This window comes from Gallinula chloropus (genome assembly GCF_964237585.1).
Source record: "Gallinula chloropus genome assembly, chromosome: 1".
NCBI classification, from domain to species: Eukaryota; Metazoa; Chordata; class Aves; order Gruiformes; family Rallidae; genus Gallinula; species Gallinula chloropus.
In genome coordinates, this window is record NC_140085.1 from 116,852,234 (window position 1) to 116,864,335 (window position 12,102).

The 12,102-nt window shown below is 43.1% G+C and overlaps 1 protein-coding gene across 3 annotated transcripts in view; it reads right to left on the reverse strand.

Annotated features, from left to right (window-relative positions):
• ERG (ETS transcription factor ERG) overlaps window positions 1–12,102 on the reverse strand; it is a gene marked incomplete at its 5' end in the record, with an annotated part of 108,821 nt that overhangs the window by 56,266 nt on the left and 40,453 nt on the right. The window contains one exon of one of the 3 annotated variants that reach the window (XM_084273990.1): window positions 9,107–9,198. The exons of the other annotated variants lie outside the window; for them this stretch is intronic. Coding sequence (XP_084130116.1) covers window positions 9,107–9,124 — 18 coding nt within the window. Of the gene's footprint in view, window positions 1–9,106; window positions 9,199–12,102 lie in introns of those variants that run through there. 3 annotated transcript variants of the gene reach the window in all.

Sequence of the window (12,102 nt, forward strand, 5' to 3'; positions counted from 1 at the left end):
CTCACTCTATCCAAGCATTCAAGATCACCTTGGCCTGGCAGATCTGCTGCAGCCTTGGCTAGCAAAGTAATATTATGCTAAGAACATGATGTACCCGATTCTCATCTAACTTTACATACCTCTGTGGTCCACTGGATATAGTCAATCCAGTTCTGATTTACTCTGGCTTAAAGAAAGAGGGAAATTCAGTAGGTTTACTGTAGAGCCCAAGATTAAACGCCTAAAGTTTGAATTTCTTTGAGTGTCCACCATGGTATATTTCCTGCTGCTGAAGCAAGAATTAACTGAAGTGGCCGCTTCATCAGTTAATCAGCTGGACAGAAGCAGAGTCCCAGGTCACACATCTCACAAGCAGCTATTTTGTTGACTAAAATTTTCAACAAAAACACACCTTTGGAATGAAAAAACATACCACACTTGGAAGAAAATTGAAATGAAAAAGGAGACTATGGATGATTTGGCTGGTGTTTGCGTTCATTAAGAGGGTTAATACAAAAGTTCCTGATTGTTTCTGTTGTTTATGAATCTCGACCTTCAGAACAGCACTGAAATGTGCTGTCTCCTAAAGATGTTCCCTACCGATATGACACACGCTTTGTATTGTTTCACTGCACACAAGCATTAATATCCCAGAGGTAACCCACCCTTCTTTTAACGGCTGGTGACAGGTCCAATGGCTGAGCAAAAATCAGTTGAAGGAAAGGGAAGTCTTGTCGGAAACGAGATTAATCTTGTAACGAGTGTTCAGCCCTGATAACCCATCTGTGCAGAGAACTGCTTTAACTGGAGAGCAATTAACCTTCACCTGACAAGCTCTGTCCAACCGTTATAAACAACATTAAAGGCACAGGATCCCCTTCTTTTTTTCCCCCTTTACGTAGACTAAACAATCAGATTCTGAATTCCATGAAAATGGTACATGTACCGATGCCTTGATGACAAATCACAGGAAAATTTTTTAAAAGGCAATGGCTTCATGGAAATAATGTGAAAAATGTCTCTGGACACCATGTTAGTGGGTTGATCTGATTAGTAAAAAGCAACAGTTTTGAGCACTTCCAAGGGAATACCTTACGCATGAGGGAAGCTGATGTTAAAACACCAAAGAGTCACAGTAACAAAAAAGTATGCAACTAGGTTAAGAGCTGCCTGACCCTGTCCAAGGAACATTGCCTGCAGGACAGAGTGTCTATTTCCCCAACACCCCTGTGAACCCAAAGCCAAGGGGCAATTTCCTAGAGCTTCTGCACTCCTGGACTTGTGGAAATTACTTGTCAAAACTAACTTCAATTTTCAGAACCCATCTGCAGTAACGAGGCTTTTGGGTCAAGTTCCCACAGGACCATCTCTCCTGTCTGAACAGCCAGTGCTTCAAGCGATGGGGTTGCCGTGGTCTCTGGAGGGGTCAGTGAATCCTACCTCAGATTCCCAGCCTGTTAGACCACAACATGAACTTGAACAACTGCCTTTCCCGTGGCAGCCTGAGGAGATAACCGAATGTGTCTTATTCTTCAAAGATGAAAAGGGGTGATATATATGAAGCCACAATAGCAAAGGACTACTCAGCTCTATGGGGAAAGGTCAAGATACCAATCTCAGTCACAGTGCCAGAAACCTGGAATGACTCCAGGGGAGTCACTGGCAAAGCAGCGCACAAAATTTGGGCTGAGGTCCTGAATAACTTGGGTGAAAGCCTAGCCCCAGTCAAGCCATTGGCCAAATATTCTGCTCCCAGGGCAGGTGTGGGGGGCGTTGGAATTCTAATGGTCTGAACAACGTAGGAGATAACCCACTGGTTGTCAGGATGCAGCCCAGTACGTCCTACAGGACAGCGAGAGAGGGACTGTTCACCATGGAGTGTAGTGACAGGACAAGGGGCAATGGCTTCAAGCTGAAGGAGGGTAGGTTTAGGTTAGGTGTTAGAAAAAAATCTTCCATGTGAGGGCAATGAGGCCCTGGCACAGGTTGCCAAGAGGATCAGTGGCTGCCCCATCCTTGGCAGTGTTCAAGACCAGGTTGGATGGGGCTTTGGGCAACCTCAGCTAGTGAGGGTGCCCCTGCCCCTATCAGGGGGTTGGAACTACATGATCTTTGAGGTCCCTTCCAACCCAAACCATTCTATGATTCATTTTGGCCAATTTCACTTCAGGTTTCATAAATCCTCATTCATTCTATTTATGTGCCTGAAAGCAATTACCCTCAAGTTACGATTAGCAATGGGGGGTTTCTGTCTTTGTTTACTTGTCTTTTGCTCTAGATTTGTCTTTTTCTTAGCAGAAGTTCAAACATACAGGTTAGCCATGGTTTTCTTTCTCTGCACAGTGAAGAAAAATTTTTGTTTCAGTTGTTCCAGTCAAATATATATGCCACTGTGGATTGCAAGAGATGCCTGTGACTCTTTTATACATCTAGAACATGATCTAAATTATTTGTTGGAACAGTCCACCTCAAGGGCTAGAGAAGTAGGTATTTTATTAGGTGATGCATACAAATAAGGAAAGGATGCAGGCAACAAGGAGTTGGAGGGCAGATGTTTACTCTTCTTCATCTGATGGAATAACAAAGTACTTTGAAGCACCCTGATCTGCAGTACTGTCAAATGCAGGGTCACTTTTCCTACCACTGCAATGAAACCACCTGGTATTTCATAGTCCAACGTAACGCCATTGGTCTTAAATTTTTGCACAAACAGATGTGTTGTACGGTGGTTTAAATGTTTAAATAGTAACAGGTAGGACATTACCTTTATATCAAACAAGAAGGCCTTAGACCTTTTTCAGTGAATTAGATATTAACAGATAGGAAGTTCCTATTGAAAGCATTTCCTGTATTGGAAGTCCCTGATTTTGGCGACTTATCTGAGTAGGAAATGAACACAGGAAGTATCTGTCTACAGACTCTTTATCATCAAGGTAATTGCTGTAGCAGCATTTTACTGTTTATCAAGGTAATAAACATTATCGTCTAAAAAAAGATGTTTTTCAACTCTAAAGAATAAGTTTAAAAAAATCTTATCGAGGTTAAGCACTGCAGTTATGCAAAATCCTCCATGTAGAACTAATATGCTGCTACTTGTTTCTCTCAGCACAATTGTAATTGGGGATTTGTCAAATGAAACATTTCCAGTCTCCTGTGGCTTTTTTCTTAGTTATAGCACTGTTTCTCTGTATCTCACTCTCTCATCTCTCTTAAGTCAGGTAGGTCATTCTGCAGAGTTCTGCCACTTCCCATAAATAGCTATTCACCTCCCCTTCCTGCAGGTATTTGCATATACGCAGTCTTTGTAATCTGTTGTATTTCCTTCCCATCTATCAGGCACTGCTCAACCTGGCAACACAGACATTTAACTATGCAAATCAGATCTTCTCCCAGTGTGAAAAGGTTACGCCAGCCTAGTGACACCATTTCCCACCCATCAGTTGAGATATATACTCCAAATAAACATACACTGCAAGTGAAGAGAGACATCACCTCATATCATATCTTATCACATGCATTCCTTCCACTCCATTTCCAAAAGCCACAATGCCAAAAGACCATTTGCCTGGTCCACTGTATGTGGATAATCGCTTGGTGCATCCTTCAGCCTAGCCTTAAAAATATTGCTATTACTCATGATTCTTTTTTATCTTTTAATGTTCAGTGACATTTTTGCGACAATAATTGTCATTATATTCATTTGACTTTGAAACAAATTTGATTCATGACATGATAATTGCCAAAAGTGGTAATCACGGGTTTGTACACAGTTGTCATTAAAAAGCACTGCTAATATTGCTTCTTTATTGCTTTCTTGAAAGCAATGACTAATCTTTCTAATACGTTGACCATGCACATAGCAAAAATCAGCAACTCAGTGCCTAGAGGATGCATGCCAAGGAGAGAGAGTTCTTCCTTGTGGTACAGATTGGCAACCTGAACCTCAACAAGTTTCCTGTAACTTCTCCCTCCGTCCACTACGACAAGTTGCTTACAGGATTATACAGTCCTTCTTTTGGTGGGGAGGAGGGCAAGGGGGACAGGTGGAGGCAATAAATCGAAGGACATAGCACCATCCAACCTCAGGCAGGTTTGGTTACTACATTTTAAATAATCCCTTGAACCATAAAGGCACATTCATCCTTCAAGGAAAGGGTTGATACCGTTTCATGTAAGCATGTCAAAGCTTGTGCACTGTTGTTTCAAACACAGTCAACATTTCTTCTGTTGTACACAAACACATATTAAGGATGGCAGGATGACTAGCAGAGCACATGACATTTTCTCAGACCATTGGATTTTCATTACTGACAACATGAAAAGCTGCTAGTATTTCTCTGCTGCATAATTATCTATCAAGAGAATTTAATTTTTGAATAGTTAATGAATCTGATAGAAACCACATTCCAGTCAGTGAAAAGATTTATTTTTTTTTAGCTTGACAAGATTTGGCACCGCGTGGTATTTTCTACTCTATCGCTTTTACTTTGTTAAATCTGATATAATAAGTGATACAAACCCAATTTTCTTTTTCTTTCCTCCACTTTTCGCTGATTTTCAAAACAATTCTGTTGGCTTGATTTAGAAACTTGCATCATGAAGCCTACTTGTTGAGTGAACAGCATTAGATATTATTACTGGACTGTAAACTGTCACTTGAAAAATAAATATGCTCTTCTAGCACTCAGATTTCTCAGAACTACTTCTGTATTTATCTTTCAGCAAGTCATTCTCCAAGAGCACTTGATTCTTAACATTATTTCTGAAAAGCCTTTTGTAACTCGTGGAACTTGCCGAAAAACATTTTGTTAAGAGATAATACAGTTCTTGTTAAGAAAAAACAAACAGATAAACCAACTCAGACAGTCAGACATGGGCATTTTCCAGCTGTTGTCACTTGCCTGGGGACTTAATTCTGAAAAGTAAAATCCTTATATTTGACTTAGTTTTGGCATATGTAGCCACAAACCAGACTGAGTTAAATGACTGCTGATTAAAAGCAAAAAAAAAAAAAAAAAAAAACCAACCCAAAAAAAAACACCACCAAAAAAAAAATCCCCAAAATATCTTCTGCGCTGATATGACTATTTATTCCTTGAAACTGTATGTTTCAAGTTTGTATCTGAGTCAGAAACATTATTCTACCTGGAAGTAATTATAGGTCTGATTCTACTGCCTTTATTGGAACAAAATTCTCATTAAATTAGTCGAAACTTTGAATTAAGGAGTACAAGATCAGGCTGAGTGGTTTAAAGAGCTCTTTATGTTCTTGCCTCTACTTCCCCAGACCACTCAGGTGTGTGCTGAGCTGTAACACGGTTGTGTCGCATGTGTCACATCACCAAAGCCAATATAAGTATTTACAGGCTTAAAGATAAATACACCACTGGATCATTTTGTAACTGAGATGAGAAGAAAATGACTCTAATCTTTACAGGTTTGGGTTTTTTCTTTTTTAATGCAAGTAACAGAAGTACAAGTTACTGTATTCGTTCTATTTGGTGCAGATGCAGTCCCCTAAACAAAGACTTAAACATTTCCATACGCCAAGTACAGGGGTTTTTTGAACTGTTTCCAGCTTTCCTTAGACTTACTTAGAAATACTTCAGTGAACACTTAGGTTTTCTAAAAGAAAGTGACAGAAAAGCAACACTGTAGAGAGAAGCACAGACTAAGATACCTCACTAAAAATCCTTCAACTATATACTGCTCTAATCAGTATATACTTCTTCAAGCCTTACAAACCACAAAGATTCTCCTGCCCATTATAAAAGACACAGACTTTTTCTCCCAGAAATTGTGGCTTCTGCATGAACAGCAGCAAAATGTAAAATGGCCTTCAGGATAAGTATTTTTACTTCATCCCAAGGAAACACTTCAGTAATTTTTGCTACATTCTATTTAAAAAAACCCCAAACCAAACATGCACAACGCCCTCCCCCCAGCCAAAAAAGACAGATGCCTAATCAGAAGCCTTTGATATTTTCTAAAATCGTATTTACAGTAACTAGCGGGATGCTTATAATTAGCAGTGCTGTGTTGATTTGATAGTCCTCAGCTTCAGTGTTCTTCACCATGGTGCTAGTGCACAGTTATCTGTCAGTACTACTGTGCCAGAGAGAAGAAACACGTCACCTGGCTGCTGAAACCTCCAATGTCAAGAAAAAAAACCTTGAAAACCCCAATTTTATCCTTCAAACGCCCAAAAGCCGAGCAGCCACGCGTGCACCCGGTACGGAGAGGCGAATGCATCGGGAACTTCAGCCCCCTGACTGCATGTGGAAACCAAGATGCTGGCTGCAGGGCCACACAGCCTCTCCCATCACCCTCCTCCTCTCTGCAATTCCTCACGCTGCCTTCCCCGGGAGCCATCCCTGTTCCCAGCCCGAGGAGAAGCCCCGGACCTGAGTGAGGGCGGCCCTGCAGGTCAGGGCTCGGCGTGCCATCCAGGCCGCCACCGAGGAAGGAGGCACTGCTGCATCCTCCTCCTCGGGAGAAACCTTCCCCAGCGGCACTTTCCCCGTCACAGGGGGGAAGGGGACAGCAGAAGGAGGGTAGGGGATGAGAAGAGCTGTATCTCCCGGTAAAGCCATGCCCGTGACGTCAAACCCAGCGACAGAAAACTTACAGAAACGCTTCCCTTTGCAGGTCCCGATCAGCCCCAGCCAAGCCAGCCTGATCTCTCAGGAGTCCCAAGTGTCCCATGGGTCTGTCCACAGGTTTGTGGTAGGAAAAGGGGGAATCAAGAGTTCTACTGTAAGGCCGCCTTTACACGTGTGGATGTTCAGAGCAATTTCTACCTAGTTATGAAACAATACATAGCCATTTGCAAACCAATGTTGGCATTTGATGACTCCACGACCTCCCCAAAGAAGAGATCCTAGATAAAGGCTTTCCGCCTCCCTTGGCCACAGCCTCTTGCCACCTACTCTGGGAGAGCTGGGCTACACATTGCCAGCAGACAACACCAGCCAGTGAAACTGCAAAAAAACATTTGCTGAACGTACCTGTTTAGCAAAAGCACAAACACCCCTTTGGCGTTCACATGGAATTTCTTTATTTCGGAAACCTCTCAGTTAAATGAGTTCTTTATACACTCAGTATAGAAGAGGAATTGAATCCCTTTGGGCTGGCTTAGCTTCATGTCAGAGTACATTTCCTTCATCCAGAGCACAAAGCACCTGTCATTTCTTCTCAGTCATTCTACAGTTTGCACTTGCAGAAGTAAAATCCCTGCTTATAAGGCCTTCCCAGCACCCCTGCATCAAAATCCTCAGCATTCTGGGGTACCCGTCCCCCCCCCCCTCCCCCTCAAGTTTTACCCTCCCGGATGGGCGAAACAAAACCGAACTTTTTCCCACCTCAGAGGCTTTTGCTGTCCGGTATCAGGCTGCATAATGCGCAGCTCCCCACAGCCTCTTCTCACCTCCTTAAGTGTGAAGTGGAGGTAAAATAATGACCAGATACTGTTTACCATCGATTACCCTACTATAATGCAGCCAACACAAAACGTAAAAAAAAAATAAAATAATAAATTATAAGACTTCCTCAGAACGCATAAAACATCTAATCTCGTATCGCCATAATTTTTCTGGAGAAAAAAAAAAAAAAAACCACCACCAAAAAGCACCCCAAACAATTCCCAGCCACGCCGGCAGCGCACGCTGATGAACAGGCAGACCCTAACGCTGCTGTCTCGGCACACAGCCCTTTCTTTAGCCCCTTCTTTCAGCAAGGCAGAACTTGACTCCCCGAACCCCAAGATTCTCACAGAGCCCCCGTCGTGCCCCTGCCCCTGCTCTGAAACGTGTGGCAAAACCCAAGGGAATTCGGCTGCTCCGGGAGCCACTTGGCATGTAGTAGATAGCGGCCAGCAGCAATGCAGGAGAGATTCAGATCTTTGTCTCTACAGTTTAGCTTCTCGAAAGCATCGGTGATTTGCAGAAAGCGGAGGATCATTAATCTTTTTAATCACCCTGCCTTCAGGCAAAGGCTTTCAGGTTTCAAACGCCGTAGCAAAAGCCATCAAATTACCTTTAAAAATGCAAACACCTAAACCGACGTTACTGAGAAATCCAACGGCAGCTCCCCTGAGCTACTGCCCGGGCACCGCTGCCAGTCTGTTCCTCTCGCCACATCTCTGGCGTAACTAGAAAAGTACAGAAATACACAATACCACGAAGAACACCAGTACCTCGATCCCAAATCCGATAACAGAACGCTGCAGGGTCCTCACCGTCGATGCTGGCTTGCTCTTTACGTAAAATTAGTTTCGCTATCACAAAACGCTTAGTTACAGTTAAGTCTTCTGCAATTAATCACAGCTATTGCTGTATCGGTAACTGCTATCTATTGCGACACACAAGAGAACCAAAAACCGGGCAGACAGACAGACAGATATTCAACTTTCTAAGTGACACAACCTGAAAAACTCAGCAAAGCCGTTCTTAAAAAAAAAAAACCAAAAAACACCAAAACACGCACCAAGATCGATTTATGCGCCAATAAGGGAATTTTATTGCCCCCAAAATTTCAAACAAAGCGAACGCACCCATGAGATCATCCCACCACCATTAAAATAACATTCAGAAAGGTCCCGGCGATGGGGCCAGAGCTTCTAGAAAAGCACATAATTAACACCTGCATGAGGGAGAAACAAGAGCTGGTGCCTCTCGCTCCCGCCTGCCAATATCTGCGGCCCCGGCCGCCGGAGAAGCATTTAAAAGTATCCAAAAAGGTTAGCGCTCCTAGGAGCCCTTCTCTTCCCTTCTCTTCCTTCCAGTGCACACCCTCTCCCCTCATGGCAGTCCGCACACGCATCCAAGTTGCCGGAACGATACCTACAAGAAATTTCCGAAGCTCTCCTAAAAGGGCTTCGCATATGCACTCCACAGCACTGAACAGTGAATTTAGAAAACCCAATTTTTTTTCCGAGTTTGAAGTTTTTAAGCCTTGCGGATGGTTGGAGTAGGAAAAAGGAAATTTACTAGGCAGTACAAAGGAAATCTTGTTGTCCTCTATTGTGGCAGTGGGGGTGTTGCCCAATTCTAACTTATCTAGGTTGATAAAGGAAACCAAAGAACATGCCACTGAAAAAAATCCAATAAAAAAGGTACCCCTTTCTTACCTTAATAGTGCTTGCCATAATGTGATCAAGATTATTGATCGCTAATAATTGCTAATAATAATTATTGCTTCGCTCTGACCAGAAAGAAGTTTTGATGAGGTTGTTTAGAGCGGATGAGATTGTGCTAACTCTGGGAAATGAAGTCAGCCAATGGCAGGAAGAGGTTTCTATTGGTCCTGGCCACTGCAGCTCGAAGAAACAGGATATTTGGGAGCGAAGAGATAAGAGTCCTAAAACAATGTTGTTTTTCTTGATGATATGTGACTAAATTTTTTAAATTTTTTTTTTCTTCGCAAAAAAGTCAATTGCCTGTGACTGCCTGGGCAGGTGTGATCTGATGTGCAGTAAGTGTGACATGCCACTTTGAGGCAGGATGCAGATGTCAGATGAAATGGGCCAAATTCAGCAGTAGTTTCATGCAGTCTATTCACTGGGGAGTTGCTGACTCAGGGCCAAAGCCAGACTTGGGTCTAAACGGGTGCAACTCCAAATATGTCAAAAAAGACTAGCCCCGCTTACACCACATCTATATTTGTCCATTAACCTCATTCCTGGGTTCTTGAGCTACTGACTCTTTCTAGCCTATCTGATCTAGCACTTTATTTTCTTTCTTACAGCAGAAGCAAGGAGGTGGAAGACAGTCATTGCCTTTTGACGCCTGGTTCTTACCAAGGAAAGGAAGTCACAAAAAGACATACATTTCAAAAGTAAGTGCCTGAATGCTAGAAACAGTCTTAAATTTTCCACTCTCTTCCTTTCCTTCACAGCTTTATCCGTGTATGAAAATTAGATGGTTTCACTGGCGATTGCCTTCCCGGTTGGAGTGTGACAGCCATTTTTTATTCAGTGTTATATATTTATTTGTCCTTTTGTAGCACTTGGCAGTTATGGGGCACCCCAAAACTACCAGCTGTGCAAACAAAGTACTGTCCCTGTCCCACACCCTTGCTTAGGAGTGCTGAACGAAAAAATAAGAAAGGCAATGAGTTTCCACAGTACTAGCCAGTGTGAAAGTCCACATGCAAAGAAACACTCTGGATCCAGGGCTGGCACAACCTTCTTGCTCTTGTAATTCTCACAACTTTGTGTTTTTGTAAAAGACATAGTTCCTGGTGCCAGGAGATTCAGTTAGAAGAGCAAAGCTTGAAAAATAGGACCCTCAAAGAAAGAAAAATTAAAAGAAGTCAGAATGTATTAACTTTTCAGTAAACAGTAATTTTTAAAAGCTGGTCCTACTATAGCCAATTCATGATGTCTCCATGCCTCCTATCCTATGGCAACATCAAACCATGGTCACGTCGCCTGAAAGCACGGCAGCACTGGGGAGATGACTCCTGCTGTAAGAGGTTCCTGCCCTCTGGCCAGGGGGCTCTGGTATGATAAAAAAGAACAAGAAAGCGTGATGGCTTGCCGTAGCATTGTTTAGCAGAGGCAGATGACCTCACCCTCTCTCAAAGCCTTCCTCTCCTGCTCCTTAGGAAAAGAGGAAATCAGCAGCGGTGTTCTGTAACTGGTGATGACTGCTGGCATTCGGTATGCATTCTTTCCAAACAGCACACGATGACAGCAGTAAGTCCCTGTTCACTCTTCCCTTCCTATCCTGACCCCAAGAAGGTGAAACATGGCCATGCCCTTTTCCAGACAAGCAGCTGGAGGACATGAAGTGCTGCCTGCTCAGTCCACGGGCATTTATCCATCAGGTTCTGCTCCATCTCACTCAAGGCAGGGCAGAGGAGAGGCTCGTCCCCCTGCCCCTGCTCACAGGAACAACTCTGCCATCCATCAGGTCCTGAGAAATCCTTGGTGCCATGTGTGCCATGGGGACAAGAGAGCTGGAAATCCCTGGATACAGTGGAGCAACACAGGACTGGTGCAACTGGCAGAGCTGCCCCTGGGGGAGTCCCTGGATCAAGCTTGGTGCACACAGCTGAGTCTGTATCCCAACTCATCTCTAGCTGCCTCACAAGCCTCAGGGCCCCCTCAGCTGGTCCAAGGCACTGAGCAAGGCTCCAGCAGACTCCAGATCCCAACAGAAAGACTGGGAAGGGGAGAGCAGAAGCAGACATCCTGCTTTTTCTCCCAGCTCTGGACCCTGAGTTGGCACAGGTTTAGCCTGCTGTACCAGTTTAGCTTGAATTTACAGTTTACATTAAGGAGCTCTGGTTTCTTCTACTGAAAAAATGACTTCTGGTCACTTCAGAGCAATCCAGAGTCGGCACTGGTGCACGACAGTTCATGTTCTCCATTAGCTGATTCCCACAGAAATCTGGTGTTGCACTGCTAAACGTCTTCTTGGAGTTAGAATGACTGTGCTTCTGCAGAGTAGGTAACTTCTGGTAACTTTCCTATTTTCATTACAAACAGTATGAAAAGAAAGCAATTTACAGTAATTGTATTTCATGGGGATGTTGATTTCCTCCCTTTTCATCTCCAAACAATGAGTAAGACAGCCAAAAGATTAGAACCTTTTTCTTGAAATTTCAAAGCCTTGTATAATGTTTCAGTTGGGTGACTTCCACTCTAGTTAAACCCATGATATTTTGGGTTGTTTTTTTTTTCCCTCAAATATATTGAGAGGCTTTAAGTATCAGTTCCAGCTCTCCGGTGGATGGGCTCTAACAGATTCATTCACAAGCAGGTTTTAGTTATGTTTCTTCTCCAGCCTACCTCCATACAGACAAACCTCCTCTTGATTTATATTGGGATTTTGGAAGCATAAGACAGGCAATATCAGACTCTGCTGAGCTCTATTATTATTATATAAGTTTTACAGAGCCCACAGCCCAGTAAGGATTTTGCCATTTTAAACTGGCACGCATTCTGTGCCAAGGAATTCAATGAAGTTTATTTGACTTTCAAGCTAATACCCACAGGCAGATTTCTGAGTGCTTACGTTTATGTTGATCCAATTGCAAGACAGAGCCTCAGTATTGTAAGGAAAGGAAAATATTGGGTTATCAAATCACCATCATCCAGTTGCAAAAGAAAAATAGTAC